Source organism: Manacus vitellinus, unplaced genomic scaffold (assembly GCF_001715985.3).
Source record: "Manacus vitellinus isolate BGI_N305 unplaced genomic scaffold, ASM171598v3 scaffold_28_pilon, whole genome shotgun sequence".
In the NCBI taxonomy this organism is placed as follows: Eukaryota; Metazoa; Chordata; class Aves; order Passeriformes; family Pipridae; genus Manacus; species Manacus vitellinus.
In genome coordinates this window covers 10,371,153-10,393,884 of record NW_021940122.1, presented here as the reverse complement: position 1 = coordinate 10,393,884, position 22,732 = coordinate 10,371,153, and the positions used below count along the sequence as shown (strand labels likewise).

The following is a 22,732-nucleotide window of genomic DNA, read 5'->3' as shown; positions in this document are numbered from 1 at the left end:
AGAAACATGATTATCATTTGCCCTAGCTTGCTACACACATGAGAGTGCAGGCACTGTTTACAATTATTTGACAGGAGCCCCTTCAGGCAAAAAATCTGAGCTAAAATTAAAAGAGAAAGAAGAGAAGCTAAATGGAAGGGTAGGAGGGAACTATATGACAGTTCTACTGGGAAATAGTAGAAAAAGAGGGAAATGGGAAGACAGAAGTGAAAATAACTTGAAGAATGAGGTCTTAAACAGGCAAGCATGAATCTCACCTTTGCCATCTGGACAGCATTGGGAAACTCATTCAGACAGGAAATGGGGATTAGGTCATGTTTGGTGCCAGTACGAGTCCTGACACAAAATAAAAAAAGGCATTAGAGACATAGCTGAAGGGAAACACAAACAACACTGGTCCTTTCTTAAAGAAAGGTATCCATTTCTTCAGAGTATCCTTAAAGCAGTAAATCCCAAAGGGTTATTTTAAGCCTGGTGCATAAAGTCACTAGAAAAACAAGGTCCTTTCAGTTCTTATTGTTCATCACTTGTTGTGGGAAGCAGAGGAAGACGAAACAGGAATGTTTATTCTCTTGCTCCTTTGCATTCTTTTGTTTAAAGAAATATTTTGCTTTTCTTTTGCCCCCCGATTTTCTTTCACAGAAATCTAAATGCTGAAATACAATTCATGAACAAAGAATAATAAAGGATTCCTAAGACCACATATTGAGGGCTTGAAAGACTGTAAAAGGTCTGTTATAGACAGCTTAGGAAAGCAGATCTAAGCAAAGTAAAGGAGGCAGAAATTGGTGTAGCATTGTTCCAGAAAGATAAAGAAAAGCTTCCTTCCTCTATATTTGTATATTTAACGAGAGATATCTTTCTAAGAAAGAAGAACCATCGATCTGTCAGAATCCTCTTCAAACCATTATAAACAAGCTACTGACCAAAAAGTACTGCATATAATGAAATATCTTAATAGAGGAATTTCTACCCTTTTGTTCTTCCTTGGTCTCTTACAGGGAAGGGTTTGGGGCTCAGATAAACATTCCCAGGCACAGCTCATAAATAGGCTCTCTCTTTATTTTAAGATTATTGCTGGCACTGAAGCATTATCTGCATACAGTGATGGAAACCCACCAGTGATTCTCTTGTAGCTGACTCCTATGCAACCAGTATTTTCCCTCAGTCCTGGACGAATCCTTCTCAGCAGCAACTGTATTAGAATAACTGTTGATTCCAGTAGCATGTTGCCTACTGGAAATTCACCCAGCCCATACTGTGGTAAAAAGCTTTTCTGAAGCGTTGCCTCTCACCCATGCAAGGTCCATCTCTATTCTTCCTCTAGTTCACTCAGCAGCTCTCTCTGGGCAATGTCTCTCTGTGGAAGCCCTAAAGGTTATGGCACTTTGTAGGCTGCCCTGGGAACCTAGGAAATGTTCTAGCTCACCTTCAAGGGAGTCTTAGTCTCAAGGACAAAGCCTGGGCTAGGCTGTCCTCCATTAGGAAATCTATATTCTCCTAGAGAGTACTCACATGTCTCTAAGTAAACAAAAAACCCAGAAAAACTTCCTATTTGAGGGAAGAACAGGTATCTTTCACACAGCTACTATAAAGACGCACTTGCAAGCACCACTTCAGCTTCCTGAAGGAGACTGCTGAGAGCAACTCAGAGGGGAAGGCAAGCAGAAAAATGGCTCAAAGTTTTCTTTGTGGTCCTCTCCAGAAGAAAGTCATGAAATTCACATAGAAGGAAGCTCAAGGTAAGATGAGAGACACAGCACAGTAACATATGCTTCAACAACAGCCACTGTTACCTCAGCAACAGGCGTAGATTTTCCTGCTTCTCAATCTGTTCATACTTCACAGAAAGTACTAGGTAGCCCAAGGACATGTCACTGGAGTAAAAGTTCTGGTGCTCCTGCAAACAGGAAGCCAAAATGCATTATTCCCAACATGCTTCCCAGAGAAATTTACCAGATTTTTTTGCATACAACCTGTCACTCAAGATTAGCTGATTTTTAATTTAACTAGCAATAGCATGCTTGAAGACATGCATATGCTGTCTTCCAGCCCACTTGATCATCAATGCATGAGCATATCAGTCAGAGTGCATCCACTGTCAATTCATTTTCTCCTCACCTGTCCAACATCAGAAAGGCTCCTGAGAAGGAATAGGATTAGAACATTCAGCAACACATTTTGAAGAAATCGAGTTTCTTGTAAACAAAATTATATCTTCCGTGGACTTTCCCTGTATTCATTCAGACTGTTCATGACTAAGCAGTGGTCCTCAGCACATTCAACTGGATGTGGTTGTGGGAATTTTCTATACAAAAAGTAAGGATCATTATGCCAAATGGTTGACCTCCAAGAGTGCTCACATCTCAGGAAGGATACAGTCAGTAAGTAATCACATTGCAGATGAATGTTCTCAGCAGTGCCACTGACACTGCTCAAGCTTTAGCAGTGTGCCTAGAACAGAACCATTCAGTCAAACCATGAGCCACAATGCAAACATTTTTACAGTCTCTGTATGTAAGTGGCTGTGGTCAAACATTTCTCCTGCTGCACAGCCATATTCCAATGGTCTGTGTATATCAATATATATTGATATATAACCTCTAATCTCAAAAGGTTAAAGCATTTTGACACAGGATGTGAATGGAAACCTCTAGTACAATGAAAATACTACAAAGGTGGAATCATGCAGAAATGCTTTGATCACTCCCACCGTCCTAGTGGAAAACCTGTTTACAGCCAGTATTCAGAGCTGGCTGCTACAACAAACTCTGACCGAAGCACTGAGACTGAATTTATGCTTCCAGCAAACAGTCCAAACTTAACGAATTTGAGGTATAAGCAGAGAGACCAATGAAAATGTCATGCAGGGAATTTGGTTCTCTTTGGATTAGATTAATATCTTAATCTTTTGCTGATAACGAGAACTTCTGTTGAAAGGGGCAATAGTACATTTCAGTATTTAGCCTCCAACCCAGAGGAGTTCTTTCCTCAGCCTTTTGCATAGAAAATATAGAAGGTCTGTTCTGGCTTGCAGAACTTCTCTCAATACAAAGGTGACAGCCTTTTGCTGTCTACACGTTTTTTTGTATTAGTCATAGCTCTGACTCACTGTGAAATAAAAAGATATATCTAGTGAAATACTCTGATATCTAAGTGGACACAACCAACTTGAAGTTAACAGACATGAACCAATTCTCTCTGTGAAACAAAAAACGGAATAACTAAGACTACAATCACTACCCTGAACCTCAATGTGAAGATGAAGTTATCCAACTTCTTTAATTATTAAAGATATGATTGTCCCCATTTCCTCTTTGGGACAGGAAAAAACAACACCCAGAACTGCCCTGCTACTGACTTATGGGTAAAAGGTTTCACAGCTGATCAAATGAGAGGATCTGAAAAAGTTAAAGTGTGAGTAAAGAGCAGCAAAGAGGCAGAGTAATATGGCCTCTAGCTGCAGTGTTCAAATCCCATAAGTTCAGTGTGATCTGTCACACAAGTCAATGATAGTGACTGAACTTATCTGTCCATGGGAAGAAAAGGTGAGATCAAAGGAAGCCACAAAGGACAGTTTATTTCTTCTGATCATGACTTTCAGGATACTAATAGATTTTTGGGATGTGAACAAGAATCAGGTGCCCTGTGACCAAGGGCAGAAAGACAGAGTAGCTGAGGAATAGACAGATTCAAGGAGCAAAACAAAAGCATGTTCAATGGTCAGCTGAAGTCTAGAATCAAAACCCATAAATGAAAGAAGTCATATGCTAGGGTGGATGGCCAAGACAGGCTGTTAAGGAAAAATATGGCACAATGCCAATAAACGTCAGGACTAGAAGGCAGAGCAAAAGACAAGGAGCCAAAACCTGAAGTTAGCTGCAGCCAAAAGTAACACTGAGCTGCAAGGACCAGAAATCAAGATTTCTTTTGGTGAGACTTCTAAGCCACACCCCAGCAGATTTGACACTTTGAGATCTCAGTTGCTTTGGAGACCAGGGTATCAGCTCTGTAGGCAACATAACAGGGCTACACAAAACGGTGCAATCTTCACAGTGGAATGGGCACCAGAATTAGTGGAAGTCTTAAAATAACCGAATTTTTTTCAAAGATGCTCTGGCTGTGTAACTTGATCCTGAATGTAAGCCTGGGTTTTAAACTGAGATCTGAGTAATCATATGTATGTATAAACCTGTAATTTCCTCATTATGATTTTCTTTTTCCTCTGTGATTTTATTTCTCTGTAAAAACACATAGGAAACAGAAGGCAGACTCCGAGTCCTTCAGTGGACAACAGCATTTATCATTAGCTGTCCTGATATTAAGAGATGAACCATCAGAAGACTTTATGGTTAATACTGAAGATTCTCAGTGGTGACAAGATACCCTGGAGCTGAGATGACCTATATATAGGTACAAATTTCTTCAGCCATAGAAGCAGTTTCTGTAACATTTAATGCAGTCTGAAAGGAAGGTTTGGATTTCAAACAGATCTCTGTGAAAAGAATTAAGTCTCTTCCATGGGTCCAAGGGAAAAGACTAACTGACAGTTTGCCTCAGAAGTTATAAAGTTATTAAGACATCTGCCATCTGCAGCAACAGTACTTTAACCAGCATGAAGAAAGGACAACCTAACGGAGAAACACAGGAATGCACGGCAAGAAAGCTTCTCTCATCAGCACTGCCAGCCTCAAGCACTTGTCAAACTGCACCCTAAGTTTCTTTGACTGGCAGTTCCAATGTATACTTTTATTAAATCCCTCCTGGCTTCAGGCTACTTCTCTTTATTATAGCTTTGGAAAACAAAGTAGACATGGAATTATTCCCAAAGTATAAGACATAAGGTTTTACAGCCTTCTTCCTACAGGCAGAATAAATCTTACTGTGTAATCATCATGTAAAATACAGACCATGATGCAAAGAAAAGGAACTGAGCTATGGCTTGTGTGTCCTACCGCTTTTTTTGAAGGTTGTTTTAGAGAGTCTGCTATAAAAAGTTCTGCAAAAGAGTCAAAAGAATTGTCTGAGTGACCTGTATATGCACACCCATGCATAACACAGACATGCATATTAAGTTTGTAATACCACACAAATGCTCTAATTTCCCACCTTTTCTAAAGGATATTCCCTGAACCATTTGGCTGTGCCTCTCCCACCACATGATGCTTTTGGACTCTTCTTCAGCTAAGAACTGTTTACCATTATTCAAAGTTTGAAAGAGAATTTTCTTGACATCGCTGAAATAACCCTTCCAATGTTCTCAGCAAGAAAAGGACTCAATGCACACAGAATCAAAATCAATGGTATCACAAACTTTGCACTGAAGAAATACTCATCTAGAGAAAAAGCTCTGAGCTCCCTCCTTACCTAAGCCCTTAAACCATTGGGTAAAGTTTTCTATTAGGAAGACTTTTCTGTGACAAGAGTCCTGTTCACCCTGTTCTTTTCTGACACTGGCTTGCTCAAAAACATGCATGTTTAATTGAACACAAACACACATTCATATCAATTAAGGCAAAGAATAAAACACTGGACACTAGAATAGGAATAATATAGGAGAGAGGAGATTTTCTGTAGTACTGAGGCACTGATGGTTGGGCACTCTGCAAATACAAAGTCTGATGATACAGGGAATCCTGGATCTCACTTGCAAGGAACAATGATGATATGGCCCTGCTTGAGCAGGAGTATGGACAAGATGAGCTCCAGAGGACCCTTCCAACCTCAACTGTTTTGTGGTATCAGGTCAGCAGTGAATCCTACAATCAGATTGAAAAAATCATATCCCAATTTGTCTCTCATGCTATCTGTCTCTGGAAGCCTTCAAGCACAACCCCAAATTCAACATGACATAAAAATAATTACAGTTGGCATACTGAAAGCTTCCAGAAGGTTGCAGGATAAATGTCCATTAGCAGATTGCACAGCAAATCTGCCAGTCTTGAAAGGAAGTCTCCAGGAAGGCTTTCTTTTTTTTTCCTAAGTACTTATAAATTATATTAATATCAGTTTTCAGAGTTGCATACTACACAAGCACAACTAGTGCTGGGGACCTGCTCAAAGCTCTACCTATTCCTGTTTTTGAACTCACTGTGCAGTCATTGAGGGAGATCACTGAGTAAGCAGCATGAGTACACCTGTCAGGCTTTCTTATCTCTTTATGCTATGAACTGAATCTCAGAAGAGATCATGGTTTGTTCTCACTTGTTCTTGATGGCTAATATCATCCTTAGATCCAGTCTGGTAATCAGCCAACTCACTAAGTAGGCCAACCCAGATGGACCTTAATGGCCAGCCAGCAAACATACACTTTATGAGGCCAAGCTCTGTTTCCCTATGTGTCAAATTGAATTTTTTTAAGTCAAGGAGCATTTAGCACCAAACTCACTGTGGTGGTTTGGAGCTGGCTCCCTGCCAAGTCCCCAAACCCCACCGCAAGAGCTCCCCCCCCACCAGAACCAAGGGAAAAGAAAAAAAACCAAGAGAACCGAAATAAGAGAGCTAAAGCAACATATAAATATATTTACACTTATATTACATTTATATACAATTACAAAAACTATATACACATTAAAAAAAAAAAAACCAACAAAAACAGAAAAGAGAAAGGGAAAAGGAACAAAACAAAAAAAAAATGAAAAAACAGGTATACACACTCAATAAAGAACTAGCCAAAGAAAACCTTAATACTTTCCTTGACATAGCACAATCGCACTCAACACCGCCGCCACGCTACCAGACCCCAGATCGGCAGAAACAACAGGCCCTGTAGGCCCGGCCAGGCCTCAGCTCCCCCACAGGAGTGAGACCAGCTGCAGGAGTCTGCTGTCTCCAAACCTTGCCGGAAGGGAAGAGAGGAAGCGGCTTCTCTCCCATCTTATTTATACTCTAGCTTACGTAAAAAAATACTGGGAACATGGTCACTTCCTAGTTCTGACCTGATTACCAGAAAGGCCTAAAAAACCAAACCACTACGCTCACTTAAATCAACAACTATAAAACACACATTCCAGTTTCATCATACAGATTCTATGATGACCAAACACTGAGGAAAACAGACCATTTTTCTTCCTACTGAGAGGCTTGCACTGTCAGTGGTGAAGTCCCCTCTGAAATAATACCATCTCCATTTCCAATTTTATTACACTGTTTTCCCCTTGTCATCCCAAGGTTGGTATCTGTACAGAAGCCTCAAAATAGCTTCTTAACCAAATATAGTAATTTCCTGTGCAAATCTTTCTCTTCTATTAATGCACAGGATGATGCACATTTCCACATTTCACAAGGAGATAGAACCAACTTAACGTACTACAGGCTGTACCACAGTATGTACTTTATTTACACTAGTTCAAGACATCATAAGGAACTGAAATGGAGCAGCTCTGCAGTCATCTCTAAATCCATCAGAAAAAGCTTGAGAAACATTTCAGTCTTGAGGCTGAAAAGAAGGTTCTGAAGGTCACCCTTACCTTTCCCAGAAAATGTTTGCGGTACAGCTTGGCTGTAGGGTCACTTTCCAGTTTCACTTTACCACTCCAGGGAAAGGGTACATCAGACAGAGTTGGACTCAAGCTGGACAGGTTGTGGCTGGTCCCTTCAATCCAGTAGCCCCCAAACTGGGGTAAGATAATGAGAGGATATGGCCACCCTTTCTGTAATACCTATTCAGAAGGACGGAGAGCATCAAAACCCACACACCAATAAGCTGGAAGGCCAATAAGCTGAAAAACCAATAAAATCCAAGGAAAAACAGTGGAGAGTAGTACTAACTCACCTCATGGATGCTGGGGTAAGGAATATACTCCTCTTCTGTCTGAAATCAGAAGAGACCATTAGCAAAAGCATGTGACATCTTTTAAAGTGTTATGCGCTCATGATGGTGCAAGCTGTGCTCTCAGCTTCCATTCTTCCCTAGATCATCTTTAGAGCTTCATTTCAGGATTAAAGGTTAGACTCCATTTCCAAGGTCTCAGCATTGTAATACAGAACTTTGAGAACAAATTTAGAAGTCAGATTTTACCCACCCTCCTCCTTGAAATCACAGAATATAGGCATGGAAAATGTGGAGGTAGCCAAACTATAGGCAAATTCAATGTGGTTAGAGGAGTCTCAGTATCTCTCTTTTCCTTCCACATAGTATTAGACAGCTGCTGTTCTTCTGCAGACAGAGATGACAGCAGGAATAGTAGAAACAGTACTGTTATTTACAGTGAGACTGAGGTTGTGTCATCTCCATTGCTAGATCTGTGGCATACAACCACAGGTGCTGAGGCATGACTGAGGGAAGAGGAACAGTATCTAAGCCATTTTATGCCAACTGGATGCCCCTTCCATCACCACAAAGATCACTGACTATCTCTGTCAAACTGAGCTGTATCAATTCTCTAAGTGGTTTTTTTTAAAAGGTTATTCCAAGATTAAAATCAAGGTCAAGTTTGATTTTAAGTTTACTGGGCCTGAGCTGAGACTGAAGAAATGGAGAGGAAGAGTTGAGGATTTAAAGATGGGAATCTGTCCTTATTGTCCTAATATTGAGCAAAATGGACCAGTTTTCTAGAGTATCTCTATGTGTCTTCAAGCAGACTACTGAAATAAATGCAATCTGGTTTCATGGATATTATTACAGCTGTTATATTGACTAAATTTAAGAAATTACTTAGGCAAAATTAAGACTGCAAATAATAATAAACACTTATTGGAACCATTAAATTAGAAAAAGGGAAGTGTTAATTCTATTTCAGCTACACAGTTTCACCCTTTTGTGCAGCAATGAGGAAAAAAAAAGAAAAAAAAAAGGCAAGCATATATGTGTTCTTGGGATGTTTGTGGACTCCCTGTTCATCCAAGATGAAAATATACTGCAAGCCAGGTCAGTAATTATCTGCCATTCTCAGCAAATTAAGAGGCAACAATGACTTGGTCTGACCTTGAGAGGAGCTGGAAGGGAACATCTCTGTTCATCCAGACGACTCCCCTGGAAACATAAAGTCATAGACAGTGAATCCTAAATTTTAGCATGTCTGTTTCACTTACCCTCTGTGTCCTTCTCCATATACTTAATATGCATATTTTGTCTCTCTACATAATCTTCTATTTTATGCAAGTTTGGAAGTTTGAATTAAAAAGAGCAGGAAAGCTAGAACTTGGCCAGTCCCCTAGTTTGACATTAAAACTGAAAGGCTACCCCCAAACTTACATCTCTTAAAAAGCAGAAAGTTGGGAGATATCAAAAGCAATCTCCCAAACTGATTATCCTATGTGCTACTCTAATCTCTTCTAGCTACTTTATTTCCTATCCAAAGCAATATAAAAAAGTGGAAGAGGTAAAGACAGAACACAAAAGAACAGTATTTCCAATCATTCTTTCCTGTTCTATTCTTCCTTCTCCCTCGAAGATATTGTCAGGCAAAGCATAGAGAGCCTCAAAGCAAGGTTCAGGGAAGTAAAAAACACTTGTTTTGAGCATTAGAGTTAAACAAGAAGCCCTTTTCTTATCAAGCAGCTCATGTGCCTTGCTTCCATCCACATATGGGAACAAATCCACCTCTTGGAGGTAAGGCAGAAAATCAGAGCTTCTCTCCATCCAAACATTTGACTAGTGCAAGAGACTCTTGAAGGCAAAAAGGAGTCACATAGTGAAACCATGTACATCTGCTTTCCCAGGCACCATTACCACAAGGTGGGTTGGAATTGCAAGGCAAAAGGCTACTGAATGTCTGTTTCTTCCTGAATCAGGAGCTGGCATCCAGACTTGGTTCTCTTTCTTTAAGGCTATTCCATCCTCTGCCTTCTCACCATGGCAAAGGAGCTCACTTCCACCACACCTCTGCAGCAGAAGCATACGAGAATAGGAAAATTTTATTGAGGATAGCCCCAGCACAGAGCATAGGCCCAGGACAGAAGAAGCCAAAAAGACACGGGGGGTCAACAGGCCATAGTCAAAGTCGCCATCACAGACTGAAGAATAAGAGCCAAAATTGGCATTGCTGGATAAGAAGCTGAAAACCAGGATTTAAGTTGAAGCTTTCTCTTACACACGATACATGAATATTCAACTACTGCCACCTAAATCTTGTAACTCTCATACCAGAACATGATGCTGAGACTACATTTTTATACACCATCAGCGACTGCTTAATGGAGCGGCTAATCAGGGATTCCAGACAGGATAGGCAGCTCTCGACTTTGTTCTGAAAATAAGCAGGATGTGATTTATAACAGGTATGCCTATGTATGTATTCTACAGTGGAACTAGCTTTTAAATGAGATTCTGGTAGAAATAGGTAAATCTCAGAGGAGCTCTACAGTGGAAACTTAGGAGGCTCCAGAACAAAAGTTTTGGGCCAATGCTCCAGCTGTATAGGGTGCAAAAACTGCTAGCATAGCAACAACATTGACATTAAGAAATAGCAACCTTACATTGAGGATTATTAATAATCAGGATGCTCCTTGTAGGAGCAACAAAAGCAAAAAAAAAAGGAAACAATCCCCAACATATCTATTTCACATAAAAATGAGATTTTGGAAAAATGAGAAAGGTTATTAAAAGAATATAAAAATGAGACATAAAAAAAGCTAAACTTTAATGAAATGATGAGGAGCCAGACTTCGAGCTCCTAAAGATGTTTAACATCTTTTAAAAACTCTTAGGAAAAACCAGAAGTAAAACAGTATGGCTCAACTCCAGGGTAAGGAAAACTAGCAATAGATGCATGAGGTCCTTCTTCCTAAGTTTGAAGTTGAGTTCAATCACAAAAAAGAGCAGTAACAACAAATTTTAGTTGGTTAAATATAGAAACATAGTAAAGCACGCAAGGAACAATCAGCAGACAACAAAATTGAAAACGAAATTGATTTCCTTAAGTGTATTAGGAGAAAGAAGCTTTGAATAGTATCTACAGGGTGACACAGGATCAAACTATAAAAGCTGAGCTTTGAGAGAGTTATGCCACCACCACCACCACCCTGCCCTCAAAAAAAATATTTTTTTTTCATTTGTGTTTTCAACAAGGGATTCTAAACAAATACCAGCTTGGAACCTTTCATAGGGAAACTTCAGAAGACCTGTTTTGAATTGTGATTTTGGTATACAGCAGTCAAAATGAACAACAAATTACCGGGGCATACATAGGTACAAAGCAGCCACAGCCTTCTGCAACTAACTGTGGAAAGTACTGGCACAAACTTACTGTGCACCATGGGCTTTCTGCACATGGAAATGGAGATTGGGAAACTGCAATTTTCTAATATTTGTCTCCCCTTCCTTGACATTTTTGGCAGATCTGATAACTGCAAAAACTTTCCAGTTTCAAAGGAGGTCCTGGTAGGAGACCAATATCGCGGCAAGGCCCGAGGGAAAACTTCCTGATAAAGGAACTGCTGTTGTATCAGAGCCTCTATAGAGAGCAGAGGAATGTACCAGCACATTCCATGACCCTGCACTGTTAAGGGAGCTCCTGCTAGCCTGAGAGTAGAAGACATAGGTCTAAAGCTACCAACCTCTCCTTTAGAGTGAAGCTTAAAATACTGGCAAAGATCTAATGGAGCCGTGGGCTGTACAGTCCAAAGCTTTATTTTAAAGGGTAACCAGGACTGCGGAAATATACAGCACAAGTTGTTGGAAGTGTCAGATCACGGGCAGACCAATTTGTTGATGATCACTGTCATTCCTTGAAAGGGAAAGGCATAAACTGCAGCAGTCTCAGCCACTGGTTGAGATATTCTTCTGATTTGGTCCAGTTTGGCTTGCAGTACTGCCTTTAAGGAAAGGTTTTCCCTCACTGTTTCCCTGGGTACCCTACTGAAGACAGGATCATTCTGGGAATCTGATATTCCCAAGGTCTTGTACAGGGGAAACACCTGGCCTGAGCAAAATGAGAGAATGAATGGCAGAGAAGAAACTGTCCAAACCCAAAGTCAGGTCCAACGTGGCATAACAATGCTACAGTCACAGACGTTTTTTATGGGGAAAGAGCGGTGTCTGGAGGGGACTAGTTCAAAACAGACAACTTGGATACAAAAGGGGATACAGGGAAAAAACATGAAGGTAGTTGTGAAAAAAGAAGACTGAAAAATATGTGGAAACTAAAAAATAATGCAGAACAGAGGTAGCAAACAAAAGCAGTTAAGTGAAGAGGGACTGGCTATGCAAACGTGAAGATGTGAAAAATCTGGTTTTATTGGTTGAAATAAAATGTCCATGTTTTTCAACTACTTGCACTGCAAAGCAATCTAGGAACAGCATATTCCTGTGTGTCCTTAAAGTGTTTACTGTGACTTCACTACATCTGGAAGCATGGAATAAAGTGGCAAATAGCCCATTTACTTCCAAGTCCAATTAAAATTGAAAAGAAAAAAAGAAAGGAAAAAAAAAGGCAAACTTCTCTCCCAGATCTTGGGGATTGGTTTCAGTTTAAAAAGAGAGTACAACTTTACCTGTTAATTCATCACACACAATGCAAAATGGCTATGTTAATTGTCAGTAATACAATTAGCCTCCAAACCAATTGTTAAAATACTCAAAAATCAATTCTATCCTGTAGCTTTGCTGTTGTTATTCTACAAGAGAAATGTTCAAGTCTCTTGCTTTGCCTTTTACTCACTTTGACTGTTAATGAAAATCCCACATTTCATTTTCAAGATTGATTCAACAAATCTAAAGGATTGTCACAGTCAAATGGAAGGAGAAACCAAAAAAAAACCCCAAAAGAATAAATAATAAATTAGTAAAAATACAAAGAAAGATCACAACAAATATTAAAACAAAATATCAGGGGAGTTTTTTCTTTTGGAAAACATCTCTCTTCTTTCAAAAAACTTTTGTCATGCTTACACAGCAGATACTAGTTCTCCTAGTGCAAGTCAGATGACAAAACAAACTAAATTAGAAAAAAACAAGCTACTATACAGTCTTAACAATGGGCAGCTAAGAAAACAACACAGATGCAAAATTAAGCAGCCTGCATATGTTGGAAATTCTTATCAGGTTCCTGTTATCTAACTAAAGGAGTGCAAATCCAGTCAAGAGACTTTTCATATGGTAAACTAGGAGTCGAGAAACACTGAGAATCTTAAGCAACAGTCTTCCAGTAAGAGACATCTGCTAGTGACTCTTCTCTAAACATATTTCAAAAGGCTTGGAAAGGACTGTCATACCTTTTAACATGTGCTTGAACTGAAGCAGCACTGCATGCTCAAGCTTACTTTCCAGCACAGAGTTAAATAAGCCAGGCACACTTACAGAGCTTGTAATTCTAAATCACTGAGAATAGACCCCAAGTATAGTTTGAATGTCAGTACAGTGGTTACAAGGCCTGTGTCTGTCTAACATGAATATATAGCAGATATACCTTCAGCCCCTCCCTCCCTCCCTCTTCCTTTCTGGTCTGCCAAATACTACCTCAGCCTCATAATCTATATTCAGCATTTTGCTGCTACCTTTCACCTCCTCACCTTTATGGTCCGACTGAAGTCTTGTATTTTCCTCATACTCATAATTTGATCACCCAAATGCCAGAAAATAAGGTAATTGGTTTTGATAAGTTTAATTCCTGCACATAATAAAAGGCAGGAGTTATGTGCCATGTTGTGTGTTATGCTAGGTCAAGGTTAAGCACAGCATTTTAAAGAAGGTGCACCACTCAGGGAAAATACTGGCAGCTTGCAAGGATGCTCTGAGAACACACAACGTGAAAAATTTAAAGACTTCATTGTTATATGTTTAACACATATAACATACTATTATACTCCTATTTCTTTATTTGATAAGTTAAAAGGCAGAGAAACCTAACTCTGCCCTATTTTAATTTTATAACATAATATATGCAACTAAATGCACCTATTTCCATATAAGAATTAAGGCAGAGTCCTTCTATCTTGCACAAGTTAAAGACAGGGCCTACCATAGTTATTTATTAAACTGTTTGACCTTGCTAAACGCAGTTAGGTCAACAACCAATTAATCACCTGTCATTAGTACCTGCTACCCAGCAGAAACACAGTTTTCTGAAGAAGATGACAGAGATACCTTAATGCAGCTTTGATTTTCTCTCAGAATCACACCTCCACAAAGAACATACAGAATTATAATAATCTGTGTCTATTGCTTCCATCATGCTGGTTGGAAAAAACAAACACAGAAAAACGCTTTTGATATCCCATTGAAGAGCAGCCATAGGAGTTTGAGCCCAGAAGACCTAAACATTCTGCAAGCCCAAATTAAAGGGCACTGGGAGTGAAGTGACAGGACAAATGGCAGCTGCTTATTTGTTTGGCTATGAAAAATCAAGAGATCCCAAAACTTTACAGAATTACTTCTCCTTACCTGCATTTTTTCAATCATCTCAAACAAGTCCACAGTCTGAAAAGGAAAAGACAAGAGGGGAAAATAATTTAACATTTGAAGAAGCTAACATTATCTTCTGTCGTATCTCAGATATTGAAGGAGCCAACAGTTCCTTCCATGTTCTGGCAAGGAAACTACTTGCTCACCAAAGACATGATGGAATTGTTCTTCCTTAGAACTGATAGCATGGGCAAAACAACTGGCCAAATTGTCTTCAGCTTGTGTTGCAAAAGCTTGGCCTGAAACCTGGTCAGACAGGTATCAGGAATTTCTCTCTTTCAACGGGTCACGCTGACTTGATACAGTATGGCATAAGAACAGTTTAAATGAAAAAGTTTAGGATTCTCACAGAAGTAGGCAACTATAGCTGTAAGACATGCTTCACACGAGCTTGATTTCAGTCATTCCTCCTGCACACATAACTTTTGTTCAAAGCACACTCCAACCCTGAGCCAGAGGAACACAGACTGCTTTTACCTTGTTGGGGGCAGCCGGAGTGAGGGCACATGGAAAGCCTTCAGTGGGAGAGTCTATAACATTGCTGAAGCACCGCGCTACCTCCTCAGACCTCCTGCAACAGAGAGAGTAAAAGGAAAAAGAAAAAAAAAAAGAAAAAAGTTTTAACACTTAGAGAATTCAAGATGCCAGCGCTTGCCTGCATGTCTCCTTTGCCTTCTGCTTACTATTCCTCCCCCCAGGCCATTTCTTACCTATGAGGAAGCTGTCATTTCCTGTGAGAATCCCTGAGATATTACTACTTACCGCCTGCAAACATCCTCGATATAACAGCAAAAATCTTCTGGCCCTGAATGCTCTGCCTCTGTTCACACACAATATTTTCTTCACAACTGTCATGTAAGTGCTGAATGGTCTTTCTTTGCCAAGTTCCTCTTCCATCATGGATTTGCAGCAGACTAAAGAATCACAAGAAGGTCTCGCAAGAAGCTTTGTGTTCAGATTTTGACCGTATTAAAAGAGATGAAAGTTCTGAAATATCACCAAAATCAGCATCTAAAGGACAGCCCCAGTTGCCACAGCCTGGGTATTAGTCTCCAAGACAGGGGCATAACAGAGATGGTGTGAGATCAGAACTGATACAGCCTGCAGGAGAGATGGAGGCACAGTTCTGTGTTACCACTGCTAGTAAAGCCAGCGTGGAGATTAGATGGGCTTTTGCCTGTCCACCTGCTATGGAAAATATATTATTACTATGGCCCCTGCTGGAGCAGTAGTGTGTACAAGCAGCAGCAGCACTTTATTTGATTTCATAGAAGGGAAAATAAAAAGCAACACAAATAATCCACTGTAGTTTAAAAGACATACATACTATTCTTGTGTACTCATGTCTGGGACTGCCCTGACCCAGGTGCAGCACCTTGCACTTGAACTTGTTGAACTTCACAAGGGTCCCATGGGACCCCTTCTCGAGCTTGTCCAGGTCCCTCTGGATGGTCCCTTTCTGCTGTTGTGTCAATCATACTGCTCAGCTCTGTTTCTTTTGCAAATGTGCTGAGGGTGCTTGATCCCACTGTCTATGCCATTGATAAAGATATGAAAGAGCACCAGTCCCAAGACAGAGACCTGAGGGACACCACTCATCACTGGCCATATAATCATCATATAATGCATATAATAATCATATAATGCAATCAAGAATTGCTATCCTCTAACTATTAGATGCATGGCTGCTACAGCTTCCATTCTAAGAGATCAGTATCTGTAAGTCATGCAGACTCTTGCTTTGAAACCAGTGGCTGCATTCCCTGTTGTATGGAGGTACAACATATTTCTGTAATCATGAAGCTACTCTATCACAAGCTCCAAGAAGCATAATGCTCTGACAATTCGCAATTTATTTTAGTGGCCCAATGGCATCATGTAACTTGCATATAGGCTCATCTATACAAAGTAACACAATGCTTCCATCCCACATCCTGAAACTGGAGATGAGAGAGATCTGTGTAATGCATCTAGAGATTAAAGCCATAAAATATGTGGGAGGGAAGATGTAGGAGTTAGTCTTGACAACCCCAAATAAATATTGAAATAATTTGATGGCAAATATATTTTAAATGAATATTAGTATTATACTAATACATGCTTTATTCATCATCTTATTCATTTACTTGAAGCATATTTGGGATAAGCAAAATATATGTCCAAGGCAGTACATGAAGGATTTTCACTGTTTCTTTTAAAAACCTGAAGTTTTTATTCTGTGAGCCCTAAAAAGATAAGAGCTTAATTTGATAAATTCTCATTTTCAGAAAGAAATGTAATAGTTGAACTTTTTGTGCAACTGGGGCCTTGTTGCATGCTACAGTGTTTTCTTTGGCATGTCACTGGGTTGAACGCTGAATCATCCAGTGAAGAGTTAAATACACACCTGCATCATGGAAATCTGACAATTCCTACATGAGATCACTCTGACCAGTACTGCCCCTGTTCTCTCACCATAAATTCATCTCTATACTTTGGACTGACTGGAGAACTTTGTGCAGCAACTTCTCCTTTACTGTTGAATTCTAGTACAGTTCTATTGTCAAAATGAGTCCAGGAGAGACCAAAATCACCAGTCTTACCAGACGTTTAGAGATGTTCAAAATTCTGTAATTATCCCAGATTAGGAATGTGCCAAAAGACTTTAGAAATCCAGGAGGATTACTTGAATTTTAGGTTATCTTTTATAAAATATCACAAAAATATGGGGCCATTATAACTACTGCTTGAAAATCTACTCGTGAATTTTTAACTTCTGGAATGAAAAGCACTGACCTCTATTAAAGAAAGAGAACATACTTTTTTTCAAATTGGAACTTCAAACTCTTTGACCACAGAAAAGAAGAATATCATCCTTTTGAGAAAGAAAAGCAATTCTGCAATCTGGGAGTGGAATATTTATTTGCAAATGTATACTTGCTGAAGCTTTATTTTTAGGAAATGGCAACTAGGGGAAGCAAAGGGCCTGGAAAATGCTGAAGTCTAAACCAGGATTTTGCTAGTGACATTAACCAGTGCATTAGTTTCAAGTGGGTAGCCAAACAAAACATAGGTACTGCTGATCCACTGCCAAAGACTCCACTCTCAATTCTGAAATAGTGCAGGAAGCACCTTTGCAGACCTCTGTCTCCACACACACAGAACTCTGCTCATGCCCTATATTTCCTGTCTTGCAGCATCATTTCAGTCCTGATACAGAGATCCCTCTATATAGCTCTCAAAATTGTCACTATCTGCTATAGCTGAGCCAGTTCAAGAACCAAGTCAATGCAAACATTTGTTCTAAGAAAAATACAAATTGGACTTGACAGAATTTCATACATCCTTTCATAAGTATTCCAGAGGTAAAGGGGATTTGTTGCACTCTAAAAGACAAGTGCCCCAAATCCTCAGGTAACTCGTTTCCTGGAAGTTCACAGGGAAGCAGGTGCATAGCTACCGTAAATACTTCAGCTAATCTGGAAGCCTTCCAGAAGACGAAACACTACAGCATGATTTGCAGCTATCTACGGAATGACAGTCAATAGAATAACTGGTGTCACAGCCTGATAGGATAGTGAGACACTAATATGTTTTTTAAATCCCTCACTAGAAGGGATAGGCAATTTAGAACTGAAGGTAATGTGAAACAAAAGCAGGCCTGAAATACTCGTAAGGAAAACTCTGGGCAACCACTTCTCATGAGTAACAGCTTCTGCTCTTTCTCTCTTATCTCTCCCTTATAGAGACACATTTAGTCTACCAAATATGATTGTTAGGTATACAGTGAAGACAGCTGAAAACATGACACGAATAGCCCCACTCTCAAGCACCTGTACAGCTTTGAAATTTGCTTACACGCATATTCATAAAACTCAAGAGAAGGAATTACTGAGACAGAACTAAGAAAAGGAAACAACCACTACGGATGAGATGTGGTTTGCTCTCAGGTGGTCACAAACTTTCTGCTCGTAGACCCCGACTTCCAGTAAGGAACCTCACTTCCAGCCACACTCCCCCCAGCTCCTGCCTCTCGCGTGGAGGCCGCTGTTCAAACTCGTGGGCTGCCCATGCCCTCTGCTCAGGTCTTCGTGCAGCCACAAAGGAGATGGGCAGGGTATCGGGAGGGCCTGGAGAACCCAGCCAGCTCCCTCTGCCCGTGAGGTACAGCCCCGCGGGGCAGGAGAAAGGATAACTCTAGAGGGAAATTTATCTCACACTCCCAGCTCCTGAGAAGTCCCAACCGGAGAGCTTCCCCATTCCCAGGGCTGCAGAAGAGCCCGCCGAGCCTCCCTCTTTCCCTCCAGGGAGAGGAGCACCCTCTTGATGTATTGTATGTCACCTCATCGCCTGCGTCCCCCCGGCCAGAGCCCGTCCGGGAGGGAGGTAGGGAAGGGGGGTGGGAGAGAAGAGGGAGCGCCGGGCCCACAGCCAGACCCGGACCTGCTGGGCCGGGGCACAGCCATCGCCTTACCCCTCCTCGGCCCTCCGCCCTTCCAGGCAACCCGCGAGGGCTCTTCTGCTGCTCCAGCACTGCGCCCAGCGCCGGCAGCCGCTGCCCTGCCCCGTGCCCCAGGCTGCCGGGAAAGGCAGGGCCCCAGGCCCCGCCGGCCGCCGGCACCACTCCCGGTCCCGGTACCTACCCTCCGCAGGCTCCGGCAGGGAAGCCCTGCTCCCGGGAAAACATGCTGCACTGCTCCGCTGAGTCAGCTCCCGGGTTCCCTCCTCGGGAGCTTCCTCTCCCCCGGCCTCGCCATGGAGAAGGACTCAGGCTCCCTCCCGGTCCCCCGCGAAGCCGCGGCTCCCGCCCCCACCCCTCCTCTTCCTCCCAGGCCGGGAGTCACCGGAGAGACAGCGAAGGGACCCCCACGGCTGGCACCGGGCCCCAGCCGGCAGCGGCTCAGGGAAGGACGAGAAGGAGGAGGAGGAGGAGGGATGGAGGAAGATGAGATAAAGGGGGATGGGTTGGTGACTCCTGCCCCTCCTCCGCTGTGGAAAATGAGTTCCCCCTAGAGCCCTGGGTTGTGGGGAGTCCACGGATAGTGCAGGAGCAGCTGCTGGGACAGCCGAGCCGGGGATGCTGCTCTCCAGATTCTCCGTGATGGTAAGACAAGCACAGCGTTAGACAGGAAGAGCAGAGGGGTCTCTTATTCCACTTTGCTATAGAACAAGATCACTTCCCCAAGCTCTCAGTATCCAGTGGGGAAAGCGAGCATCAAGGCTCCGTATATGTCCATTCCCTTCAAGGGAAGGATAAGAAGATACTAAATCCACTAGCCCTTGGCATTTGGAGCTGGCATACATCAAGTACTACAGAGATTTGGCTCTACACGGCTTATGAAATAGCTCACTGATCCAACATGTAAACTTAGGAAGCTCAAATTTTGAGGAATCACAAACCCCTTAACCACATGTATTTGCATTCACTCAATAGATCGTCATTCCTAATAAAAATTGAGCGTGAGAATATGCCTTTCCATTGCAAGAGTATGCACATACCTGTGTTTAAACAAGAATACAGAGCTCTTCTGGACAATTTTTTTTAATTTTGAGTCTCAATTTCATTCCACAGGATGATGTAATGTTTCCTCTTTACATCAAGACCTATAAAAGCAGCAGCTAGAACCTTACACGAAGTGTCAGTCTCACACTGGTTTTGTTCTGACTCATGAAGGGGACATAAGGAAACACAGAATAAGAGAGAATTTGCAGAGGAGCCAGAGAGCTAGGAAAAGATGCAAAGGAAGAGTACAAATAGAATGAAGAGAAATATGAGATAGTTGATATAGTGAGGGCAGGGGGGGAGTAAAAAGAAAAATAGAGAGCAAGCAGTTACATCAAAGGTTTAGGGATGAGTGCAGCATTTTCATCTTAATGCTTCCTATAAATTCTGCTCATAAAAGACCTGGATAGAAATGATTATGGGGGCTTCAAGGGTCTGTGAGAAAAGAGACTGCAAGGAGTAAGGAATCAAGGCAGGTGACAACTTTGAATAGACAAAGAGAGTGACTACTTGCTATTTTTAGTAAGTTGCACGGAGTTCAAGTGATTCCATTTCCTCTTGTCTATTTCTTTTTTTTTTTCCCCCTTGAAGATGTGATGCTTGAGTATTGGCTAACTCATACAGCCTACGTCCTCGCTCCAACCCAAATGCCTCACAAATGGACCCAGAGCACCGAATACAGCAGCACAAGCAGTTCTCACTCATTCACCTGAATGTCTGAGCAGAGATGTGACTGGGCCAAGGCAAAGAGCCAAGCTTGCCATTTCTGCTGCATCTAGGAAGGAGGAAGAGACATTATTTTTTGCTGCTAGAGAGGGCTGCCAGCAGTAACTACTGCCCTCCCCCATCTCAGGGTCATTATCAGCAGCACTAGCAAGCCTGGACATCGTGAAAGCATACAGTAAGGCCCAGGTCTTTCTGCCATCCTTGTTCTTTGGCTACTTGCCACTATAGACAAGAGCCAACTTTGTTCACATTCAAAGCCACACTGGGCTCAGTTTTCACTTAACTGTCTCACAGCTTTACCTAACCTTCTGTGCAACTCCAGTTGTGTACAAAGTCCTCAAGATACACAAGCAAAGCAGCAAGCAATTATTAAATACCTTAACTACTGTTCTAATTAGCCTCCTTTAGCAATAATCATGTGAATAAATCACATGCAAGCAAATCCCAGGACCCCTTTCTGTTCCTCAACTTATAATCAAGCTAATGATTGTTACTATTTACCCTGTTGATGCAACAATATCACCAAATATAAGCCTTGAGTTGTACGAAGTAGATTCAGCTCCTATTGATAGTTGCATTCTGATATGACTAATTCCGAGTACTTACCATCTCAGATTGTAATTCATATATTTGTCTATAGTTGCATAGGTCATTATGCATATTATAGTTATTGTGTGTTTTAGGGACTGGCATACAATTTTCTGTTCTTTCAGATATCCATGTAGCTATATTAATACATGCATTACAGTAATTAGTGTTTATACCTTTTGCTATGTATTTTTCTAGTTTTTATTAGCAGAAGTTTTTCATTTGTTTACCTGCATTAGCATTTTATCTTGCTCACATAGGAAAAGTCTGTACTGGCTGTAACACAGAAACTAGCCCCTGCAATTTTATTAATTGAGTCATTGTGAGAACATCAGAAGCTGCACAGAAACTGCGCAGTACCAGATAAACACAGCAGCATATCCTTCAAGGGTCAACTCTTCAGGGTAAAAACTGTATTTTTTTAATGTTTTACTACAATATTACCCAAATTCATAGATGCATCCACAGATAGAAACATACATGTTTTCACATCAACTGTTTCCACAGATGTATGCACACAGCTTCTATATATAGTACTGGCTGTGCACAGACTGCACCTCCCGCTGCGCACTTGGACCCATCATTTTATGTCCAAGATTGACAGAATCAGGGTGGGCTTCCTTTGAGTCTGGACAGACCCTCTTTCATGCCCCTTCATCCCTTCAGTTTGTTTCGTTTCCTAGACAGACATCTGCTCTCCCCAGCTTCACTGTCCCTTTCTCTCTCTCCAACTGCTTCTCTACACAATTCAGTGTAGCATAATGTCTTATAAAAGCACACAAACACTTTCCCTGCTGAGGCTGAAACTACCCCAAAGTCCATCCATTACACAACGCCACGCAAGCAACAGAGAAGATATGGATCAACCCTCCCCCAGCTATCTTTGCTCCCATTCCTTCTAGATGTAAAATATTTTAATTGGCATTGCAGGCAAGATGAGAATAAAAGCAGCTAAGCTGTTCATCCCCTACCTGAGCAAGGATCTCTCATCCCCAGCTGGTGAGCAGATGGAGACAGGGAACCCAGCTGCTTTCCTTTCCTTGCACTATCAATTATTCACGTAGGTTGCAGTGTCCTCCCTCTCCCTCCCTCCCTCCCTTTCTCTTCCGCTGCCCCCACCTGCGGCTGAATGGAGGCTGAGCAGGTCGGTGCTGTCATACTTGAAACTAGAGATCATTGCCGATTGAACAGTCAGCCTGCCGAGCAGCTGTGCTCTTAAGCAGGGAAGATTGGCCCTAGCAGAAGGGGACAGACAGGAGGCAGCTCCAGAGGTGGAGCACGGACAGCTCTGTACTTCAACATCCTGCTCCCTGCACTTCTAATCCCAGACCCGTGGGGATCACCTTTAAAAATGAGAGAGGGGGTGTTTTTTCCACAGAAAAGTACATTTTTCTAGTCCTCTCAAGTATAATGGCAGTTATTTGGTGACAGTGAGCTGGGTCATCAGGATTCATGTGCATAGATCAGAGTAGGAAGGGAAAGTAGAGGACTGGAAAAATCTGAAACCTGCTTACGTAGGACTGATTTAGTATCATGGCAAAGGAACTAGAAGAGGATAATCTGAGGTGACAGGATGACATGGTACTTTCTGC

The 22,732-nt window shown here is 41.5% G+C and overlaps 1 protein-coding gene across 14 annotated transcripts in view; it reads right to left on the bottom strand.

Annotated features, from left to right (window-relative positions):
• RAP1GAP (RAP1 GTPase activating protein) overlaps positions 1–22,367 on the bottom strand; it is a 44,646-nt gene extending 22,279 nt beyond the window's left edge. For 2 of the 14 annotated variants that reach the window (XR_001920892.2, XM_018074562.2), the window contains exons 1-8: positions 18,967–19,418; positions 14,822–14,915; positions 14,324–14,359; positions 8,927–8,974; positions 7,775–7,813; positions 7,470–7,661; positions 1,797–1,900; positions 258–336 (exon numbers count right to left, since the gene is read on the bottom strand). Coding sequence is in view for 11 of the 14 variants with exons in the window: in XM_018074562.2 (XP_017930051.1) it covers positions 258–336; positions 1,797–1,900; positions 7,470–7,661; positions 7,775–7,813; positions 8,927–8,974; positions 14,324–14,359; positions 14,822–14,915; positions 18,967–19,010 (636 nt within the window). In the remaining 3 variants the exon portion in view is untranslated. Of the gene's footprint in view, positions 1–257; positions 337–1,796; positions 1,901–7,469; positions 7,662–7,774; positions 7,814–8,926; positions 8,975–14,323; positions 14,360–14,821; positions 14,916–18,797; positions 18,919–18,966; positions 19,423–22,111; positions 22,221–22,259 lie in introns of those variants that run through there. The other 12 variants (XM_018074563.1, XM_008927472.3, XM_018074560.2 and 9 more) reach the window with 10 other exon arrangements.
• Positions 22,368–22,732: the final 365 nt, after the last annotated feature.